The sequence below is a fragment of the Dunckerocampus dactyliophorus genome, chromosome 2 (assembly GCF_027744805.1).
Source record: "Dunckerocampus dactyliophorus isolate RoL2022-P2 chromosome 2, RoL_Ddac_1.1, whole genome shotgun sequence".
Classification (NCBI taxonomy): domain Eukaryota; kingdom Metazoa; phylum Chordata; class Actinopteri; order Syngnathiformes; family Syngnathidae; genus Dunckerocampus; species Dunckerocampus dactyliophorus.
In genome coordinates, this window is record NC_072820.1 from 34175006 (window position 1) to 34199273 (window position 24268).

At 37.9% G+C, this 24268-nt stretch overlaps 1 protein-coding gene across 2 annotated transcripts in view; it reads right to left on the bottom strand.

Moving 5' to 3' along the window:
- The window catches only part of LOC129174162 (protocadherin-15-like), a 177590-nt gene that overhangs the window by 98148 nt on the left and 55174 nt on the right, over nt 1-24268 (bottom strand). For both annotated transcript variants that reach the window (XM_054765847.1, XM_054765837.1), the window contains 4 exons: nt 19203-19322; nt 18475-18585; nt 13904-14074; nt 4794-4902 (listed from right to left, as the gene is read on the bottom strand). In XM_054765847.1, the coding sequence (XP_054621822.1) occupies nt 4794-4902; nt 13904-14074; nt 18475-18585; nt 19203-19322 (511 nt within the window). The remainder of the gene's footprint in view (nt 1-4793; nt 4903-13903; nt 14075-18474; nt 18586-19202; nt 19323-24268) is intronic.

Here is a 24268-nt window from a genome sequence, read left to right on the forward strand (position 1 = left end):
CACTAAACAGTGGTTATGAATTGTAAGGACTGAAAAATTTCAAGCCTATGACTTCAAACTTGACTCAACCCATCTTGTCTTGATTTCCGACTTGACTTGGACTTTCTCTGACTCAAGACTTGAGATTGAAGACTTGAAACTTGCAAAACACTGACTTGCTCCCACCTCTGCTATCGACTGAAAATGACTCCACACACAGCCATTATTCTCTGAATATCTGGCAACACAAGTGAAGAGCATGATAAGCGTGTCTTGCCAACACGGTCAGGCATGATGGTGTTAGCGTCATGTCTGCATGAGTGCTCGGGGAGCTGTGGCTCAGCGGAAACATGTATTTCAACATGTACAGTGACACTCCGTGTACTCCCTTATGTGAGATATTGTACCTTATTTTATTCTTTTTTTGGTAGACTATCCAACTGAACAGAATTAAACACGGCAAAAGAAGATAAAGAAAAAAATGTTAAAAACAGCCGGCTGGTCCCAATTTCCTGCCGTAACTCATGACTGATTTTAGCAGACTTCAATTTGTCTCTGATTTGCATTTTCATCTTTCCAACAAGTCAAAATAATCACGTCTACTCAGTCAATAAACATTGTTTGACACTGACCTAATCTTAACCAGCGAACCATACAAAACAGAGTTATGTTGACATTTTGGACTTATTAATGTGAATCAATAATTTGTCAGAAAAATACATTCATTGGAAATGTCATGGAGAACGCTGCTTTCGCTGTACAAAAATGGCAAATCAAGATACATGAGCTCCACTTTTGAACTGAAATGTGAACATTGGCTTACTAATAGCAACAAAGCATCAAATAAGCATGAAACAGTGTCTGCTTATTCTATTCTTTCACTGCTATTCAAATAACTGCTTAGCTGCGAGGATGCAGGTTTTTTTTTTTCTTCCCCTTCCTTATATTTGTGACTCTCATAATCCTGCCTCAGACGTGGATTAGTTTCGGTGGGGGAGTGAAGGAAATGCAATCAAGTCTGTGTCAGGCATGTCAGTACATTTACAGAGACTTTGGCAGTCAAGAAAATAAAAGTTGTTTTTTTTCTGGTTGCTCAGACATTGAGTGCTGAACTGTGCAATCATGAGCGCTCTCTGACTACCTGGTGGTCATCAAACTGAACATGCATGAGAGCTATTTGCATCTTCGTGGTAATGGCAGCTTTGAATCTCTTTGTGATGCAACACTAGGAATAAATTCACATTTTTAAGCAGTGAACCTTAAAAGATTTCTGTGGAGCAGAGCAGAATGATGGTGCAAAGCAACCATCAGCAACGTACCTGTATATACAGTAAGATCTAGACTGGTTATGTGGCTTGGGTCTTTGTGTCATGTGGACCCACTTCAACCATTAAGTAATGATGGGGCATTATTTTTTTTCTTTTCAAGCCATTTTGGGTGTGTTGGATGAATGTACAGTTGTCCCTCACCACTTTGCGCTTCAAATTTCACGGCCTCACTCTATCATGGTTTTTAAAAAACATATTAATTAATAAAGCATGCCGTTTCGTGGTTGAATACGGCCTATTAGTCAAAAACATTTTAAAATGGTTAAACGTAGTTAAATACAAATATAAGGAATTCACAAGACACAATAAAAAATGTTGTGATGATATGTAGTATTCTATACTGGTCACTAGGTGTCAGTAATGTTACAATATCCACCGCAGGAAGTAAAGTAATCTCTCGTTTATCGCAGTGAATTGATTCCAGTCACGGCCGTCATGGGATAATTTCCACAAAGTACGATTCCTTATTTATAAATTGAATGTTTTTGTAGTTAGAGCATAGAAATCCTGTTTAAAACTTTCTAAACATTATTAGAGCCCTCTAGACATGAAATAACACCCCGATAGCCACCTTTACACTTGTACTGTATTAGACATAGGTGAAAATAGCCAGATGATATTCATTTTTAAAACATTTTTGAATTGTCACCTGTTCCATAAATTAGCCTAAAATGGCGAAGCTACAAAATAAGTGACATATTTGTTCCTTATGAACAAAAATGTCACACTGAAAACCATTGGAAATTATGAAATGGAAAGTTTTGACCCCACATTTAACTTACCATAAACTAATTTAATCCTTTGTGACAAGATTTAGACTAATTATTATTATTTAATGAATTATTATGATTATGGTAATGGTTTAATTTATTTTGAACATGCATACATGTTACATTAGAATACATCACATAGAACGATTCACAGTTCTACATGTCCAAGAAGGAGTAGGGAAAAGCTAATCTTATTTGCTAGTTTAAAATACATAGAAAAATGATAAGGTAATATAACAGTGTGATAACATAGGAGTCAAGGTTCTTGTCACTTTAAATAAATTATATAACAGTCATAATAAATAATATTACATATAAAATGATACTAAAAATAATAACTGATTAATAGTTGACAGAAACATAGTGGGGTAATGGGTGAGTACACACAGTATACTCACAAGAATGAAGAGTTATTATGTATTATATACAGTAATATATTATTATTTTTTCCATGAAAAGGATGCAGTATTTTTTCAAGGATGCCTTGCTGCTGAAATTATGTTTGTCTCTATTAATCTTTGGTTTAAAAAAAAAATAATACGAGAAAAAACTTGTATGTGAGTTTATACTTCTTTGCTTAGCCTTTTTTCAAATAAAAAAGTGTCATTTTGTAAACATAGTGTTCTTTGAAAAGAATAACACGAGGGGTGCACAGATTACTATTTTCTGGTCAATCATCTGCCGATTCCAATTTTGGCCAATATTGTTTTTTTACATTTTTTAATGACTGACAACATACACCTTCAATGTTCCAATGTTATTTGGTTGAAACGCATCGAACAATAATCGTGAAACAATGCAAACCTGCTGTTACAACTGCATATTATGTAGTTCTCTCAAATTGAAATTAAAAGTTTACAACATTGCTGGCCAAACTACTAAATTATATCAGTTTAGATACACTTTTCACATTTTGAAAAAAAAAACTGGCACAACAGGTTACACTGCAGACCTGATTTGAGTCTCTTACCAAAAATAAAGTGTATAACAGTATTTTGCTTTTACAAATACATTCGCTCCATCGCATTTCAGACATCGCTCCCTCACTCTATCGTGGTTTTTCACAAATTAATTAAGTAATACATGATCACTGTTTCATGACTGACTATGGCCTTTTAGTCCATAGTCTAAAAAATGCATATTTAAGCAAATGTTAGGTATTTTTGTCCTAAATTCAGCATTTTCAATCATAAAACTGTTCTAGGTGTCTAGCTGGCTAGAGCTGACACATTTCACACCTGTCACTGACAAAGAAGTTGAAGAGATCATCTGCAGTTTGAGTCCATCAATGTGCTGCCTTGATGAGTTACTCACTAGATTTCTAAAGTCTGTGTTGAGCAGTTTGCTACCACAACTCACTCATCAAGTTAACATCTCACTTCAGACTGGAACATTTCCAAAGGCCCTAAAAACTGCTGTCATTAAGCCTCTTCTGAAGAAGAGCAGTCTTGATGCCACGGTACTGAACAACTATCGGCCCATATCAAACCTCCCATTCTTGGGAAAGTCTTAGTGACTAAGGAAAGGTCTTAGTGACCTGGCCAAGACGACAGCACAACACAAAGTTTCTGACAAGACATTTGACAACATGCAGCACAATATTCACAATGAACAATCAACAGTTTCAATTGAAAAACAGTTATATTGGACAACCCCTGTCATTTCACGTTCCTTCAAAATAGCCTTAAATTCTCCTAACATAATAGGTTGAGATAAGTTTTAGTCATTTTGGAGATCATTCCATACAAAGGGTGCTGCATACTGGAATGCTGTCTTATCCAACTCTGTTCTGACTCTAGGAACAACCATTAACCATTAACCGTTTTTCTGAGACAACACTCAGAAAAACGCAGATGACACTCAGATCTACGTGTCACTGATGGCAGGAGAACATGGTCCTGCACGTTTACTTTATCACTGCATCAAACAGATCAGTGTGTGGATGCAAAACAATTTTCTCCAGCTAAACACAGACACAACTGAAGTTGTTGTTGTCTTTGGCCCATAGAAACAAAGACAAAGAGTCACTTTGAGACTCTTTCTCTAAAACGTAATTATCAGGTTAGAAATCTAGGTGTAACAATGTACGCAGATCTGAACTTTAACAGCCACATTTAATCAGTAATATCAGCAGCTTTTTACCACTTAAAAAACACTGCCAAATTAAAGGGAATAGTGTCTAAACCAGATTTAGAGAGACTAATCCATGCCTTTGTCTCAAGCAAGCTGGACTACGTTAATATAAGTAGTCTAGTAGTAGTCTTAGTCTTAACTAAGTCTTAGTCTTAGTTTGAGATGCGAGCTTCAAACTCAACAGTGTGGTGGTTTCTTCAAATGCGAATGAGGTTTGTTGTATTGAACATTTTGTGTGCGGCCCCAAACTGCAATCCATTGCTCTTTTTCGTTTACTGTGTAATACTGCCTGACTGACAACATGGCCGTGACTGTTATTTACCCATACAGGAGACACACGCGTGTGTGCACATGTGACCTGGTGGGCGGGCCTGACAGCCTGGGGACTGTGGCTAACTTTCAGACCTCTTCAGAGGATAGATATGATCGGTGGATAAGATCGGTTTCATATGTAAGGATCCGCCAATTGAGCGATGTTTAGATTACCCTCAAAGCTTTAGTTCACATTTGATATGTATTTCAAGCGAAAACAGTTTACTTACCCCCCCCCCCAGCAAAAAAAAAAATGTTTGATTGGACGTACCAATGAGGATGGTGTACAGAATCCCCGGTCTGTCTGACGGAGGCTGGATGTTCCTGTCTTGATCCTGAGCTTGTATGGGCGGGGTCACATTGAGTGGGTTCACCTTATTCTGCAGAAAAAACACACGTGGATTTAGCACAACTGAAGAGTGACTCAGGTTTATTACCTTTAACTTGCAAATTATTGTTTAAAGAAGGTTGGAGTCCTTACTTTTCATTCATAGACAAAGTAACCAAGTAGTCAGATCAAGTGTGTTGCGTGTACTCATATTTTTTTCAGGCCAAAAAAATATTAAATTGATGTCATCAGTCTGTCTAAAACATCAAAGATTGAGCTTGAAAAACACCACAGAAGAAAGATAAAGCGATAAAAACTAACAAAAAACAAAAAAACACAACAAAATAATCAAGAAATAGAAAAAAAACAAGCTGTGCTTCTTCATACTCCTTTTCAGACATGTTGAATTTTGCAGTTGTAGTCATGTGATGTTCCTCAATGTAATGTGTTAAACATGTCGAAAAAAAAGAAAACCATGACCATAAAAATTTAAAAAAGTGAAGTGATTTTGAATCTTGAATAAATATGTCTCCCCTTTAAATCAGCTCCCCCGCCCCCTCAAATGCACTCAGCACAATATACGAGGCAACAATTAAATGGTCCGACAATAATAATGACTTATACTGGTGCAATATGCTGATCCGTGTGCAATCCCAGCAGCAACTCAGATGGAAGAAATCCACAATCACTAAAGCTGTAAAATGCCAAGCCAAGGAGGCCGCTCATATTTCCAAACGTGCATCACCTCATCTACTGTGATCACATACTGTACGTTTGCTGTGATACGACACTATGGTGAGCACGCAGCACGATGGGCAGTTAAGTTACACAAGCCACCATTGAGCTACATCTCCTGTGTGTGTGTGTGCATGTGTATGTGAGTGTGTCTGTGTAAGAAGTTCTAGTAAGTAATGAGGTGGCGTAAAATGAAATGAAGAGAGTTGATAATAAACATGCAAAGCATAGCAGGACAGTACGACAACATGGAGTGTAAAAACATGGTCATGGTTGCGCCTTCATAAGTTGCTCATAGTTGGTGCTGAGCTGCATGTGGAGGACCACGATGAATTCCACTGGACTTCCTGAAACTGCTGCCCATATATTATGTAAATGATATAATACATAATTATTATGCATAGAAGTTATATGTAAGTTAGATAAATTTTTGCGTTTCACAGTTAATATGGTTCATTCAAGGACCACTGAACAAAAATCTCACCGATTGATGAAAAACATCGTCAGTGAAGCATAAAAGACATAAACATGCACAAATTGTGGCCTTTTTTTTAACAGTAGTACATTTATGCTATACATTTTACCTGTATTATCACATATTTATAAATGATTACAGACTTATTGTGAATGAATTGTGTTTTCTGCATTTTTCTGAATTTTTGAAAAGTTTGGTTTTTTAACCAAAAACCTGCAAATATATAGGAGCATGAATGATGAATCTACTGTATACCATGGTTGCTTCAATTATCACCTCTATTTAGCCTCACCTGTCTTGTGCGTGAAACACGGCTAGTTAAAAAGTAGCCCACCAGTCTTCATGCTCCTCCTTTTGCACTAAAATCACTATGCTGGAGTCTATCCCAGCTGACTTTGGGCGAGAGGCGGGGTACCCCCTGTACTAGTGTCCAAAATACCTTCCTATTTGTTTACGCCGCCATCTTGGATCACACGACCAAGATGAAATCTCACGATACTTGCACATGATCGTGCAATGCATTGTGGACCGCAGGCACCATTTGTTTATATCAGAGTTGTAGAGCAATACACAACGTAACAAACACATGGGCCGCACAAAGGAGAAAGGAGATGGACCTTACTGAGACAAGGGGCAAGACCTTTGAATTTTACAACTTAAAGAGAACACTGTTGTCATTTCAGAGGTATGTAAACAACTGTACTGTTGACATCAAACCATCGGGTTTGGGACTTGCTGCCACGACTGGCACTGATCACCTTGTGGCTGCAGCTCCAATCGGCTGCCTCAACAATGGAGGCACGGAATACGGCCCATTCGGACTCAATATCTTCGTCCTCCCCAGGGATGCCTGCTAAGCTCTGCTGGGGGGGAGAGTTGAAGACTCGACGAACGAGACACTCTGCCAGATGTTCCCAGCACACCCTCACTACACATTTGGGTCTCCCAGGTCTGTCCGGCATCCTCCCCCACCATCTAATCCAGCTCAGCCCCTTTCTTCACCTGTGTGTCCAGAACATGGTCACACTGTCATTGCCCACATGAGAGTTAAAGTCTCTCACTAGAACCAGCTGGGGTGCTCTCCAGCAGCCCTCTGATAGACTCCAAGAAGGCTGGGTACTCTGAACTGCCTTTTGATGTGCATGCACAAACGGCAGTCAACATCCTTTTCCCAACCCAACGTCATAGGGAAGTGACCCTCTCATTCACTGTGGATGACTCCAACACAGAGGCACCGAGCCGGGGGGCTGTTAATAAGCCCACACCTGCTCACCGCCTTTCCCCTGTAGCAATTCCTGAGTAGAACATGGTCCAGACCCTACTGAGGAGTTTGGTTGCAGAACCCAAACTGTGGGTCTAGGTCAGTCTGACAGCGTCTAATCGAAATGTCTCAACCTCTCTCACAAGCTCGGGTTCCTTCCCCACCAGACAAGTAAACATTCCATTCCTAAGAACCAGATTTGGCCACCGAAGACCAGGTCACCCAGGCGCCCACACTCGACCGCCACCCAAAACACACTGCATTGCTGACACTTATGTTTGCTCCTGTGGGGAGTTGGTCTATGGGGAGGAAAACACATGTGGCTGTGTTTGCGGCATTGTTTTATTAATGTCAAACTGTACACATTAAAGAAAGAAACTTTAACAGACCTGTCTGCATAGATTTTGTGTGGCACTGAGTGTAGAAACTGTTAAAATAAAAAGATTGCCCTCCAAGCATAATCTCCACTCCTCCCCTTCCCTCTTTGCAAAACCAGGTAAAAATGATGTTTAATGTTCAGTTGTCAATTTATTTGTGATTTGTACTTTTTTGCATCATTTTCTGCAAATAAAACTATAATTACTGTCTATAAAATGTGTTTTGTGTTAACATTTTTGCATGTCTGGAACTGATTAATTAGATTAACATTATTTTCTGTGGAAAAACTTGCTATGGTTAGAGTCCGTTTTGGTTTGAGTCTGACCTTCTGGAACGGATTAATGATGTTAACCAAGGCACCACTGCATAACAATGTGTTTCCAATGGCCTGCTTCCATTTAACACTCCATCTTCTTTGCAGCATAAGTAAATAAATCCTTGAGAATATACAGTAAACACTGTTATTCTAATACTTGACAGGTTTATTCTAACACTATTCTCCCTGCTATGTTGATATACCATATATAAACTTGCATGTATTACACCTAGCAGACAAGAATCACTCCACCAACTAGTCTCAATTACCATATACTGGATTTTTAATTGTCAAGCCCTCAGGTCTTTACTATATAAAACAATACAATGCAAAACAATACAATGAATGCACTTCCACAGTGCTGCAGCCTTCAGTGGACTGCATGCTGTTTGGTGCATCTTGTAGTTGACAATTGTGACACATGACAGAAGGTTGTTTACTCAACTTCTTCATTCATCTTATTGTTGCTTGCAGCCATCATTTTTTTTTTAGAGGTGCAGAGGTAGCAGCGTGTTTGAAGTATGTGCGTGAACGTGGCCTGACATTCAACACCTAAATGACAAGCACAGTGTGTGTGTCTGTGTGTGTGTGTGTTTAGAGTCGAGAGATGGAACAGTAATGCTGGCTCAAAGGCCCCAAGGTTGTCATATCTTATTAGTCTGATTAGGACTCAAAAAAACAGTAATAGATCCTTGACTCTTCTCCTCGCTTCACCTCTCTGCCTCTCTTTCACCCCAGCAACAGCAGCTCTTTTGCCTTTTTTCCTTTCTTGTTTGGACTTAGAGCTCTTTTATCACATACGGAAAACTTTTTGTACAGACAAGGACCAGACCCTTCATTAGGCACAATCTAGTCAGGTACAATGTAGGGGCTGTGTCAAGCTTTGGCGGATTTAGAAATTTTGCATGTAAACATTCAGCATACACTGCTGATCAATATTTTAAGACCAGTTGAAAAATTGCAAGAATTTACATTTTGCACTGTTGGATCTTAAGGAGGTTCTAAGTAGATCAAAATGCAAAAAGATGAAGTGGGAATGAGACAAAACTAATTTTGAGTAAGCAATTTATTGCAAATAAGCATTAAAGTGAAATAGGCTGTTCATCAGCTGATCATAAGTTTAAGAGCACAGCCTTTAAAAGCCAAAATCTTGGCGAAAATGTGAATTCTATGTCATTTTCTGTCAGGTATTCACCTTGTCATGATCTCTTGATGGAAAAGGCAAAAATGCTTTCTCTCTTTGAATGCAGTCAGATTGTTGAGCTGCATAAGCAAGGCCTCTCGTAGCGTGCCATTGCTGCTGAGGATGGACACAGTAAGACGGGTCATTTGAAACTTCTTCAAAGATCCTGAGTGTTATGAAACAAAAAAGTCAAGCTGCTGTCCGTTAGGACACGGAACCATTCTCAGCCCAAATGAAGGTTGTTACTTGTGCAGAGTGCAGACTAATAACCATCAGACAGCATTTGCAAGAGAAGGGTTTTAAAAACAAAACACGTCTTCAAAAGCCTTGTCTCGTTCAACATCACAAAGTTGCCCGTTTGGAATTTGCACGAGAGCACCAAACATGAGACATTGAAAGGTGGTAGAAAGTTTTATTCTCTGATGAGAAAAAATGTAACCTTGACCGTCCTGATGGCTTTCAACGTTACTGGCATGACAAGGAGATCCCACCTGAAATGTTTCCCACACGGCACAGTGGAGGGTGCGCCATCATGATCTGCGGTGCTTTTTCCTTTAGTGGAACAATGGAGCTTCAGGTTGGGCATCAAACGGCGTATGGCTATGTGGAGATATAGCAGGGGGCGTCTCTCAAGGGTGAAGTCCCTCATCTGTGTTGTAATAACTGGGTTTTTCAGCAGAACAAGGCTGCAGTTCACAATGCCTGCCTGACAAAGATAAATCAGATGGATACTTTATTTATCTCCAAGAGAAATTCACAAGGACTTCTTCCAGAGGAATAAGTTCACTCTTTTGGACCATCCTGCATGTTCCCCTGATCTAAATCTAACTGAGAACATTTGGGGGTGGATGGCAAGGGAAGTCTACAAAAATGGCCATCAGTTCCAGACAGTGGATGCCCTCCATAAAGCCATCTTCACCACCTGGAGTAACATTCCCACTAGCCTCCTGGAAACACTGACATCAAGCATGCCCAAACCAATTTGGTGATTAACAAGAATGGCACAGCTACTCATTACTGAGTCCATTACTGAGTGGGGGTTCTGTGTTTTTGAGCTACAGTATGGTCTTAAACATTCAATCTGATGAAGTCTATTTCACTTTAATGGTTGTTTGCAATAAATTGCTTACTCAAAACATAATTTGTTCTGTTTTTTCATTCCAATTTCTTCTTTTTGCATTTTGAAGCTCCACTTAGAACCTCCTGAAAATCCAACAGTGCAAAATGCAAATTCTTGCAATTTTTCAACTGGTCTTAAAATTTTGATCAGGATAGCATTTTCTAATTTCACAGTGAATAGTGGCTAAATCTTGATTCAGGGATATGTATGAGATGGATTTAAATGAAGGTATACATGTAAGTCTTGTATCTGTGTCTATGTATACATTTTTGGGGGGGTGGGGATAAAAATATGTACCGTACACCCTTCACATTTCAGCAATGATTTTTATTGCAGTACTGTATATCTTGTCAAGAAGCAATACTGTATAAAAATGAAACTTGGGTATTCTTTAGAGTAGTCAATGTGTAGCTTGCATAGCAGTATAGATTTACTACCACTTGAAATGACTCAACACCCAACCATTATTGTCTCAATAGCTGGCAACACAAGTAAGTACCAACATAATTGTGTCTTGCCTACAAGAATGGTGGTAGTGCAGACCTGCCAACCTTAAAGACATTTTATGAGTATTACAAGCTACAAAAAGTTCTCCAAGCGGGCCAATCACAGCCTTCCTTCCATATCAACCTTCAATATCAAACACTCTCAATGCACAACATAATCACCCAACTTACTTATTTGTTCACATAACACACCCAGAACAATGAACAACTCCCATTGTGCTCCCTGCGCTGTCCAAGCGCTGTTGTGCACCAGTGATGATGCGTTCAAACGCACCACGTACTGTGATTCAGGCTTAAAGCAAATAGGCTTACAGACAAACTGAATGCAACAAAATGTGTACCTGGAGAGCAGCAAAGCGTACAATATTTAAGGGTCAAGCATATTTAAGGGTAAAAACTCATGCAGTGTACAAAAAATACATACATGCCGGCAGGTCTGGCAGAGTCATGGGCTAGTGCTGCATGAGTGCTGCACGTTAATTGAGGGAAACATCAATTCCAACATGTACTGTGACACAGTTTTTTGTTTCCAATTTGCATTTTCATTTTTCCAACAAGTCTACTGCAGTCCAACTTAATTGTATTTATAGACACAGAATTTCTGATCCAGTTCTTGCATTGGCTTGTGTACATAAAGTTGTTGGTATCTGGTATTGTCTAGTATCAGTAAGTCTGCGATGGTGTTCATTTAAGCAAAATGCACCACAACAGCCTTAAGATAAGAACTCAAACAATATCCCACTCATAGATTCATTACGGCGACAAGCCTCAAGAGTTTTAGTCTTGGTTGCCGGAGCAACACTGTTCAGCAACTCAACGCCCACAGGCAGAAAACTGTGGGCTTCAAAACAGCTGCAAAATTATCTTTTTATTCATAAAGAAATCTGATAGTAACAGAGCAAGCCTACAAGCTGAACTTCCTGGTTTAAAATACCGGTACACTGCACCAAATATAAGACTATCCTGAATATAAGGGGACCCCTTGATTGTTTTTAAACCCATTTTTGAAAACAATATTAATAGAACAGCACTGAGAGAACGCCGACCTCCGTCAAGCGCCATAGTTCCCCCCTTATTGTGATTCAGACCAAAATAATCTACATTTTTGGTTCAGTCTTTGATATTTTGTAGAACCCGTTGGAACAACTGGCGAAGTTAAAGAATCCTTAAAAAAAATTCCTGGATCCAGACGGTGATCTGGATCACCCCCAAAATTTAATCAGTTCTTCCATATCCCATTTCCCGCAATTCCTGAAAATTTCATCCAAATCCATTCAGAACTTTCCAAGTTATTTTGAACACAAACAAACAGACAAACAAACAGATCAACACCAGCAAAAACATAACCTCCGCGCTGCGCTTGTACTTGGACGAGGTAAAAACAACTAAATCAAAGACATTTTTTTTTTTTAAAGGATATGGTATTTTTTATTTCTTTAATGACTCTACTTCATTGGCCACCATTATCTTGAATTTAGCATCATAACTCCTCTGTTGTTTGCTACCATGCTAACAACTTGTGAGACACTTTTTTCCGGTTCGCTATTGTCCCGGTTGCATCTCTCCACATCACTGTTGTGTGTAGTGAGTGACAGGAAGAAAAGCTCTGTTGTTTGTCACAACCTGCTGCTTTGCATGTACAGTAGAACTTCGGTTATAGTCCGCCCCAGTTAGCCTGTTTTTTGGTTAAGAGAGAAAATCTACACTATAATTTAGCCCCTGTTTGAGTGCATTCCCTGGTTATCGTACAATATGGCGCATGTCTTGTCGTGTTGGTAATACACTGCGTGAGCCCAACTGTGTTCTTAATGAATTTTTATCACAAAACGTCCTTCCTTGTTAGCATCCTATTAAACTGGCGAAGCAAAATATCAAACAGAATCGGTGGTTAGCAAAGTTATGTTGCCTGTCTCTGACATCATCAATGGTTGACTCTCAAAAATTTTAACACATTTGTTTTATTGTTTTAAATTATAGTTTTACATGCATAAGAAAACCTTCATGTTTTTAGTCACGTCAAGAATCACATGTTCAATGATGGTAAAAGTAACCTTAAACGTTCATCAATCCCATTCAGTCATCACTCATGCGTATTAGTATGCATTTTGAATTGTTTTGTGCATATAACACTATAATTGTAAAACTATAAAAATATGTTAACATTTTTGGCTTTCTGGAATGGATTTACATTACTTCTTACGGGAAAAATTGATTCGGTTAACCTCTATTTCTGTTACAGTCGGACCTTCTTGAACGAATTAATGACGCTAACCAAGGTTCCACTGTATAAATCACTTGATTCTGAACATAAGACGACCCAGCTTTTTCAGAATCCTACTATGTAGCATTTTGTATTGGGGTGGATATGGTGAATCTTCAAAAGCATGTGAGTGCTTTCTCAATAGCCTGTTAAGCTTGGACGTATAAGAAAGTGAAGCCTGTTTTTGTGCATGATCTCATTTTTCTGATGGTGTGTGAACTCCATCAACAGGCAACAGCAGCCAATTGCTACCTGAAGTGCTACAGAAAGTGACTCCATAGAGCTTCGCACACCCCTCAAGTACATCTTTTAAGTCCAATTGTTCTATATCGTCGCTCTCATTTGAACACAACTGCCTCTTCATATCGTAAAAAAAGCCTGTCCTTGTTGGCACGAACTTGCTCTTCTCCAAACTGTATGTTGTAAAGTTGATTTACTCCTCACTCTCTTGACTGTGCTTGTGTGTGAGTCTTCAGTAAAATTATGTGTGTCAAAGAGTGGCAAGGATGTCACTATAAACAACAAGATGGAGCAGTAACTGTGTACAGAGAGTCCAATAAGGCATGACTGCTCTGTTGGCTCCACATTGTTATTTGGGAACGTGTGTGCGTGTGTGCAAGGTTGAGGAGGATTATTTCCTGAAGCTTTGTCATGTTTACAAAGTGGTATTAATATGAAAGGAAGAACTTTGGAAATGTAAAATAGGGAGCAGCTTGGTAAACATGAATTCATCCCTCAGTAAAGCAAATCTTACATGAGAAAAGATGGTTATATGTATTTGAACACACATATCGCATTTTTTCAAAAGCGTAGTCTTACTGGTTCCGTCAGCTCCAGCACGCTGGACTTGTACGTGATGGGGCTGCAGTCGCGGGTGCTCCCCACGAGCGTGCACGGCAGGAACATAGGGCCCAAGTCGTCGCCGTCCAGCACGTCCACAGTCAGCGTGGTGGTGGCGGTGCGCCGCTCGCTCGGGTAGGGGGCTCGGTCCTACAAAACCAGAGAATTTCACTAGTTGTGCTTGTCGGAATGTTTGTTTATTGTCCCATAAAGTGATGCTCAAAGATATTATTGTCCAAATTTTTGGAGACCAAATAAACCACTATTTGATAGATTGATGATCGTATGTAATAATAATAATACAGCTCGCAGTTATTCTCTTGTCAGCTTGTCTTTGTTTATTTACAGTACGTCAGGGCTGTCCAGCTGTCCTTTGATAGTTATAATAAAAAAAAAAACAATTTATAATAAAAAAAATAATAAATATAATTTAAAAAAAGACAAATCTTTGTGTTTTTATTAGTTACTAGTGTCAACCTTTAGCTTATATTCGTTATATTATGCCTTTTTGCTGTATTTTTCCACTTTTTCTGGGTTTTTCTTTATTTTATTTCTGCAATGAGCCACGCTCCACAGATGGCCCCTGCACCACACTTTGGACATCCATGCATGTTTTGCCAGGAAGGTGAGTGTGTCCAAGCTCTGCCTTCTTGGCGATGTTATTCAGGGGCTGGGCTGCATTATGGATGAGTTTTTTTTCACAGCTTTCAGACATGCATTGCACGGTGTTACGGAGGTGGGGTCACTCCTGCACGCCTGTCACCTTTGTTGATCGCTTGTATTTAATTATCAAAATAAATGCATGATGCAAGAAACACTTAAAAATGCGCACCCTTGCAAAATATAGCAAATATAGCATCTCTTCTATGTGTGAGGTGTGTTATGATACGGAACTCGTTCTTGAAAGCTGGTGCTTAGCCAAATGCAATGAGCATCAATAGAACCACTCTGTGATTAAGGGTGCAGACAAATCCGAAAATCTACGTGGGTTGATCTTTACTGTTTCAGTAAAGCTGATCAAATGGAAAATTGCAACAGCTTCTGCTTGGACATCAACAAGTAGCAAGTAGCTGTTTACCAGCCACACGTCACTCGCTGACACTGACGCTGTGAACACCAAGGTAGGTTGGATTGCCAGGTGTGCCGAAAGCACTTAATGTGTGCTTGCAGTAATGCCTCGCACCCTGCCTCGCACCCTGCCTCGCACCCTGTCACTTCCATATTACTGTGTATTACTGTGTCACAGTCCGATTGGCTTCTGGCTGTCCTGTTCTCAACGTACAGGTCAATGTACCTCAAATCTGAACTCCTGACATCACTTCCTGTCCGCCCGTCACGCTTCTCTCCTAGCATCGGGTCACATTTATGATATCACACATGAGCGCCAGTCTTATTTATGTCTTAAATGGCTTATTTTATGTTATTATGTTGATACTATATTGGGTAATTTGAGTGTAAAGGTGATTATAGGGGTGTTATTTCATGTCTAGAGGGCTCTAATAATGTAATAAGTTAGGAGCCCTTCACTTACTCACAAATCACTGTCAGGTTAGAACCAATTAACCGCGATAAACAAGGGATTAATGTACTGCGTTTGAAAAATACAATACTGTTCTACAACTCCAGCCTATAGCCTATTTCAGAAAGACATGCAAGAGACATTGCAAAGAGACTTATAATATGATGTGTAGTATGTTTTAGCTGAATTTAAACATTTCAGTTAATTTTGAGCTGTTCATGAAAATACAATTTGAATAAATGTAATCATGACTGTCATTTATCTTTCTGTTAATACAAAACTGTGAAAATGGGCATATTTCAGACGTAGTTGCACATGGTGATTAATCATGTGCAATTAATTTAGAAACTGTCATTAATCTGCTTAAAAATAGTAGTAATTTGACAGCCGTGTTTTTGTCTATGTCGGGTCGCAACCAACGTTTAGGTGCATAGCGCCACCTACTGTACCAGAATGTAGACACGTTGTGCACCTACGTAGTTACAACCTGGTAGTCACAATCTTCCATCATAGAAAACACACAAAGAAATGGATATGATGCCACTTTCAAGTTAAAGGTGATGGATTTGGCTGTCAAAGGAGGAACTGTACAATGTTTGCACAAATCTGTCGGTGGATCCTTAAAGCGTGGAGCAGAAAAAATACTATCTTCAATGGGTTTTGAAAGGCTGGGACTACTGCCAGATAAACACGGAGAGCACACCGAAAGACAGACAGACGACGTGTGTGACGAAGGAATTATGACGCTGTTCAGTTCTGACACAGAAGAGGAAGACTTCCGTGGTTTTAGTTCCCAAGAGAACAGCAATGAATGACTTTTCTGGTAGGCTAATGTTATCTATGTTACGTGCACTATTCTGCTCTGTTTAGCCGTGTTGCACCACTGTTTGGAAAAAAGCATCTATTTTATTAAAAGTTTAAAAAATCTTTCTGTGCAATGTATTTCTTTGCACTAAAAATCCCATTTTATGATGTGGACACCTGCAGCTTATAGTCCAGTGCATCTTATTTACATCTACATTTACAATATTTACATGCATCGTATTACAAATCTGTTTTTTCCTCTAAATTTGGTGGGTAAGGCTTATACACTGAAATTTACGGTAATAACGTAGGTGTAAATACAAAGTGGCGTGCTTCAAATATATCACATATTTCTTTTGAAATGTTTTCAAAAAGGGGTAAGGGTGTAAAACACTGTCTCTGTAAATGGCCCTTTGTGCTTTGAAAATAGCACACTTATTTTCTATTCATGTTTTCTCCAGAAGTAGATCTTCAAGGTACTCCAGGCTGAAATGTGGCCATGACAAAACATCAACGTAAATGATTCACAAAATTTATCATCAGGCAGGATGAAATGAGAGTAGGGTTTTGCAAAATGATTATTTCAGCTTTGGCATGCATTCCTGTTTTGCGGGATCCTTCCATTATTCCTGAAGGCGTTAGCACCATGGTAGATATCAACACCACCGCCATTTGCTGCTATTTTTACACCACAAATATAAGGTCGAATGATCTCACAACTGCTTATTTATGATTGTTTTCAGGCTGCTGGTTCATGCTGTCATATCTACTGAAGATGACAGAAACTGTAATGATATTCATAGACACTCATTAAACAATGTCTACACAGTGCCTCTGCATGTTTCAATAGGTCAAACGTAGACTTTTTAAAGACATAATGAATGCAATTTAAGACCCATTTCACAGCCATACTGGCAAAAAAGTACAAAAGACATGAAAGAAAATCAGTGGCCCGCGGCACACGCACAGCACACTGGTTGCTCGTGCTCAAATTATGTTATAGCGTCCTCAAAAACCCAGACTGAAGTTGAAGATGCGTTTGTTTTAAATATAAGTTTTTAAATAAAAGATCTTTCAAAATCATATTTTATTAGGGTTATTGTGGTCAATGAACTGCTCTGCTTGGAATAATGCATTTTAGGAAGAAGTTAACATAGTTGTTGATTTTTATTTTAAAGTCATATTGGTACTTGTCTTGTACACTAAGTCCCCAACTAACGAACACAATTGGTTCCAGACGACCATTCTTAAGTCGAATTGTTCTTAAGTAGGGGAAAAGGTAATATTACCAATGATATAGGTACTACATGTACATGTATACATATACGGTATATGTGTATGCCTGTAAATATGAGTTTGGATGCAGTAGTATAATAAGTTATACTATATATATACTATATATATATATATATATATATATATATATATATATATATATATATATATATATATATATATATATATATAAGTTATATAATACAATTAGCCTTCTAAGATGACACCATGAGTCAGACTGTTATATCGTAACGCAATGTTCGATATAATAATAACGTAATAATCGTAATGACCTCTTGTGATTTCTGATGGGTTGATAAGCTTGTCGTGACTTTTTCTCATAGCACATGATTGGCTCTTGTCAAATAAAGAGCTGCCTGCTCCACACGGACTCGTGTGCACCACAATATGCCATTTTATCATGTGGATATGTGTGTCTTAAAGTCCGGTGCGGCTTACGTATGTACAAATCTGTTTTTCTCTCTCAATTTAGTGGGTGCAGCTTAAACACCGGTGTGTCTTATAGCAGATCATAAAGCAGATCATAAAAGATGGATATGACATCACCCTAACTAACACTAGTCACAGCTCCAGGAGTGTATAAAAGTTGGATTTACTCTGCCGAGTCTTATATAGCTGCCTATCTGTCTGTTAACTGCACAATCATCAAATACATTTGTTCGCAAATAAAACATCCACACAGCCGTGGAATAAAAGTAGGAAAACAAAGGCATTAACAAAGACATTAGTGATAATTAAGGACAAGCTCATAGTTCCCTCAAGGCGGGCTCCAGAGAGCACAAATAGTCCCAGACTGTGTAAATAATGTTGCCATGATAAAGCTAATTTGCATAACTTGATTCTCCGCTCCAGCTGAAGGCTGATTACCTTTATCGACCTTCCAACAGCGCTTTGCAGCAAAACAGTATTAAAAATTAGAATAAAAACTTACGTTAGCCTGTATGATGACCAGGTAGCGCGTTATCTCTTCGTAGTTGAGCCGCTCCCTTAGCACCACAGCGCCAAACAACGTCAGCGGGATGTCGAACGTTCTGTTGGCCATCTGAAACGGTAATGGCTTGCTTCATTTACAGAGCTACATTACAGTACATCACATGTTTAAACTTGCATAATTCAACATGTCCAAAAAGGACCAGGAAGAAGCAGAGCGTATTTAATCCTACACATTTCTACACCTCTCTGCAGTTACTGAAGCAAAACAAACACACTCCCTACTAATCAACACTTCTGAGCCAAAACGAGCTTTAAAAAGGTATTTATGTGCTTGATTAAGTTTGGCCAAGTAGCATTACAACAAAGATTAAATTAGAAGTTTAATATTTCTGTGCTGGAGGGCTAAAAATAGACACACTTTGCAAAAATAATGCTCCCAGAAAATCAATACAGATGAAAAGGGAGAGAAAATAACAGAGTGTGTTAAATCAGATTTCTTGGAGGGAGCAAACGATCAGAATCATCAACAAAACCTTTGAAAAGTTGATTAAAAAGCAAAGAGTTGGTGCGTGTGCCTCCCGGGTCATTTAGGAAAACTCATGACTGACATTTTGGGTTTTGAATTTTGAGATGCAATGTGCCACAAACAAAGAATGCTGCTGTGATGTCTGATTACAATGTTACAGTACATGCATCTTGTTAAAAAAAAACAAAAAAAAAACGTACTGGGTCTCTGGGGTTGTACTGGATGGTGTATTCTATCTGTCCATTGGGGCCATCGTCAATGTCGGTCGCCCCGTTGTTGCCCCAGAAGCCCGAAAAGATGGTGGTGCCCACTGGAGTTAGCTGGAAAAACAACACAAACCTCTTGTAGTCATTGTTAGAATGGTAATAGTAATGCTTTTGTTTTTTTCAAACATGCTTTACAAAGTTACATTGAAGTAGGTCACATGTTTACACTTACGCAATCCAACATGTCCGAAAAGGAATAGGAAGAAGCTGAGCTTATTTATTATCCTACCCCTTCTCCATGTCTGATAGTTTGTTCACTTCCTGTGTTTTTTTTTAAAGATAAAAAATATAGTGTAATTAAAGAAAGACAATTAACATCTCATTTCCAAGACAGTTTTGTGTTATACTCATAATATCAAACATTAGGGAGGCAGTTGTTAGCAACACACTCTTCGCATAATTAAGTGTAGCGATTAACCACTAACTATGCAATATTTTATGCCATTTTTTTTTGCAGAAGTGGACAAAAAAAATAATTCAAACATCATATGTTTAGTTTAAATGTATTTAACTGTGTAGTGGACACTGTATTACATTACATGTTCTAATGTCCTATACAGTAATGTAATGGAGAAATAATTAATACAAACTAATTAGCAATACATTGTATTTTGTCTTTTTTTCCACAATACTTGCGCAGTAATTTGGAAACATGATTTATTTCATTTGAATTATTTTATTTTTTGCCAAAATTCCATTTATTTTTTTCAGTTTCTGTACAATATTTTGGAAGAAAAAGTGCAAAACACATGCCATCCTTAATTTTTATGTTTTTTTCTTTAAATTTAATTGCAGGGTATACAGTATGCAAGTACATATAGTAAATGATTTATAATTAGGGCTGTCAATTGATTAAAACATTTAATTGTGATTAATCACATTTGTCCATAGTTAACCCATAATTAATCACATTTAATTGCACATTACATTTTTAAAAATCTATACAGGGATGTAAATCTCTTTGTGATAAACAATTTGATACACAACTTCAACAATAACTACATGAACTTTAATGTAAAGGGATGTCAGTTTTGGAAATATGGGCCATTATTGTATTCAAAAAATGGAAAAAATGATTAGACCACACTTGTTTCTTCAGTTTATTGATCTATTTTAATGCCTGGTACAACTAAAGGACAAATATAATGATGATAACAAATATAGCTCATAAGAGTTTGATTTAAGAGCTGATATCTATTTCAACTTCCATGGTTTTCTTGATAATAACCGAAATCACTTAAGTTCTTACATGAATAGCTATAGCATTGTACTGCCAAAAAATGAAACTAACTTTTATGAGCTATTTTTGTTGTTATTGTTACATTTGTCCAAACAAATGTACCTTTAGTTGTATCAGGCATTAAAATGAACAAGACACTGATGAAGCAAGGGTGGTCTAATCATTTTTTCCATGACCGTACAATTACAAATCCCACAATTTTTGCATGTTTAATGCAAGCAGCATTTTGTCCCACTTGACGGTCCTTGAACGCACCTTCTAACTTTGTCCCACTCTGCACAGATAACTACTATACTGTATTTTTACCCTTTTTCTTTCATCTCATATTTGTACCCAAATGCTGATACTATGTGGGAATGCATAAAGGTAAGATTTGATGACCTTATTGAGTGCTAATGTGCACATTTGTTGTACACAACCTCTCTGAAAAACGAGTACAGGCTGTATCTGTATTCATTTCGTGCTTTTAATTTGATGTTGTTCCTGTCATAGTTTTACACAATAGATAATAAATAAGATAAATTAGATTGCTAAAATACGTACGTATGTTTAACTGATGTGTTGATGACTAGCTAGTGCACTGCTAATTCTAGCTAATGCTAGTGCTGCTAGCATGGTTGCGAGTGCTGAATTGACAGAAGCTCCTACATAGCTAAACTAGCAGCTGGTACCCACATTTTAACTCGTAGCTTCAAGCAAAAATTCAGCCCAGGGATGGCTCATTTGTAAAAAAAAATACCGGCAGTGCTTCAGTATCTTCCCAGTTCTCTCTGGCAAGGCGGCAATGACGTCGTCCATGACAATTCCAATCACAGTGACAGTAGATACAAATAACTTTGGTGTTGTTGTGAGAGCCATCTGCCAGGGCTTTGAAGCTAAATTTACCAGTCAAAATATCCCTTTCTTTCTCCATTTCTGCTCAGTATTTGCTCCCGCTTGTAACTCCACGGTGACGCTTCCACATACTACAGCCGAAGGTCAAACAGGACGTGTGCACGTTAGTCGAGCGTAATGATTAATGCATTAATAACACCCTACTTATAATACATTTATAAATCATTTTTTCCCCAATAGTATTTTTGCAGGAATAGTGCAAAATCCATATTACATCATGAATTTTAATGTTTTTGTTTTTATTCAAAATACCAAATATAGTTCCATTATATTTTTATAGAAAAACTGAAAAAACCCAGAATTTTTAGGTTTTCTTGTTAGATGTCAAATAATTTCCAGCAATATTTTTGCAGAAAAAGTGTAAAAGACATGTGATTCCCAGTACTTTAATGTTTTTGTTTGTTTTTCTTTGCCAATGTCAGATGTTTTCCCACAATATTTATGCAGAAAAAGTGCAAAAGACACATTGTATCCTGTGTTTTAAAGTTTTTGTTTGTTTTGCTCCAAAATGTCAAATATTTTTCACAATATTTTTGTAGAAAAAGTGCAAAACACACATTGTATTCTGAATTTTAATGTTTTTCTTCAAAACACCAACTATTGTTCCACAACATTTTATATAAAAAGAGAAAAATACATATTGTATCCTGCGTCATGTTCCGCAGGACGAGCGAAGTGCGAGCACTTCCTGTCCTGCGCTCTTACTTTGGTGTGCTACACTTTTGCTGGGGGAAAGCTGCAGCCGCTTCACCGCAGTGGTTTTCTGTGCAGTTGGCAGGTCTTGCAATCAGTAGGGTTTAAAAGCCCAGCGGCACCTCAAGTACGGCGTTGGTTCATTGTCTTGTCGCCTATTGCCTTTGTTATCCTCGCCCATGCTGTCACCTGAACATTATTCTTCCTGCCTGTTGCTACGTTCCAGGACTACGTATTGTGTTTTCACAGAGGCTTTTCCCTCTGTCGCTTTTTTGTTATTGAAATAATTTTATTTGCACCTTTTGCCTCTGTCTCTGCATACCAGGGGTCAAGCATCCGACAGCTCCTCAGATACGTGACATCCTGGATTTCAAATTAATGTTTTTGTTTGTTTTTCTTAAAAATTACAAATATTTTTCCACAATATTTTTGCAGAAAAAGTGCAAAAAACACATGGTATCCCGAATTATGGTTTTTTTTGTTAAATAATTTTCAACAATATTTTTGCAGAAAAATGGTAAAAGATGTGATTCCTGATTTTTTTCACAATATTAATGCAGGAAAAGTGTAAAGGACATATAAGATCCAGTGTTTTAATGTTTATGTTTGTTTTTCTCCCAAATCTCAAATATTTTCTGTAATATTTATGCAGAAAAAGAGCAACAAAATATGCAAACATGTCAAACTTGACTTTAATATATACTATAGTGGTTGTGGTTACAGTACTACAGCGCATGTAGTAATGCAGAAATTATTTTGCATTTACAAAGCAATTGTTTTTCAATATAATTTGAATATTTTACTAGAAACATGTCAGCTTTATTTGGAATAACTAGTGTATATACTGCACAATAAGCCATAGATACAAACGAAACTCAACTTTTTTGTCTGAAAGGCCATTTTCATGAGGAGTACTCGCTCTCTTGTGTTTTTTCTTCAACTATTTTTAGAGGGGAAAACGTACCACTGAACATGAAAGGCAAAACATTGCCAACAAACATTTTTTCTTCGCCATGCTACATTTTTGTTTGTTTTTCCCAGCCATGGGCTTTGTAGCTCTGTGCCAAAATGTGAATCTAATCTCCAAACAGCATGAGAAACGTATGAGATGAAGTTTATTTGGCTACTGTTTCACTGTTGTCCTACGTAAATGTTCCTTTTTGGGTTACCCGCTTAGAATGTATCACACCCATAAATGAAGTACTGACGTGGGTTATAAAGTCGGCCATGAAGATCAACCTGCTCAACTATGAGCACTTTCAATGCCTCGAGATGAGATTTGATGTCCTGCCTAATGAGAGGACTCACACTCAAGTTGGACTAAATCTGTTCCTGCTTATAAGTTACTGCCCATACAGGAGCAGATGTATTCATTTTTAAACACATTACAGCCACATTGACCACATTTACCTTGGCCGATGCATATTTTAATAATCATGCATCTCCTGAATGGCGTGGTAGCTGAAAGAAGGGCTGGGTCAAGTTTTGCACATTATTTTTGCAGAACGGTAGCAAAAAAATGAGCAATCTTGAATTACTATTATTATGTTTTATTCGTGCCACAAACACCAAAAACAAGTAACAGCTGGGGTCTCTAGTGTCGGGTCAGAAAACACCGGCATTAACAGCTGTGGTTGCAGACATCTTCCTGATAGTAGCTGCATTTTCGGTAGCAAAGCTGTCAGCATCAAGCAGATCTACCTACCTCTGTATGCGCTTTAAAATCTTCCTCTTGATGTGAAACTCATGTGCGGTACTCTTGCTTTACTGTTGCTTATAATTATCATCATTAATACTGGCTATGGAGTTACTACAACATTGGTTCTGTTGCTGCTGTGTTGTGCAGTACTTGCAAATAAATGACCAAGTGGTCTACGAGTGCTGTGTTTTCCTTTCCACTTTCTCATGCTTAGTTCTACACAGCATGTAGTAAATGGCATACAATTACAATAAATAAAAGTCGTGTTTGTTTTTTCTGATTTTGAGAGAAAAATAAAAAAACATGGTGCTATTCATTTGAGTTACTTTTAAACATTTTAATTAATTTTAATAATTTAGTTTGTTATTCTTCCAAATGCAAATATAAAAACCATAACAAACACGAAAAAAAGTATATTGTAAAAGTCTATTATACTACTTCTACTACACACTACATGTACTGACTAGCCTATAA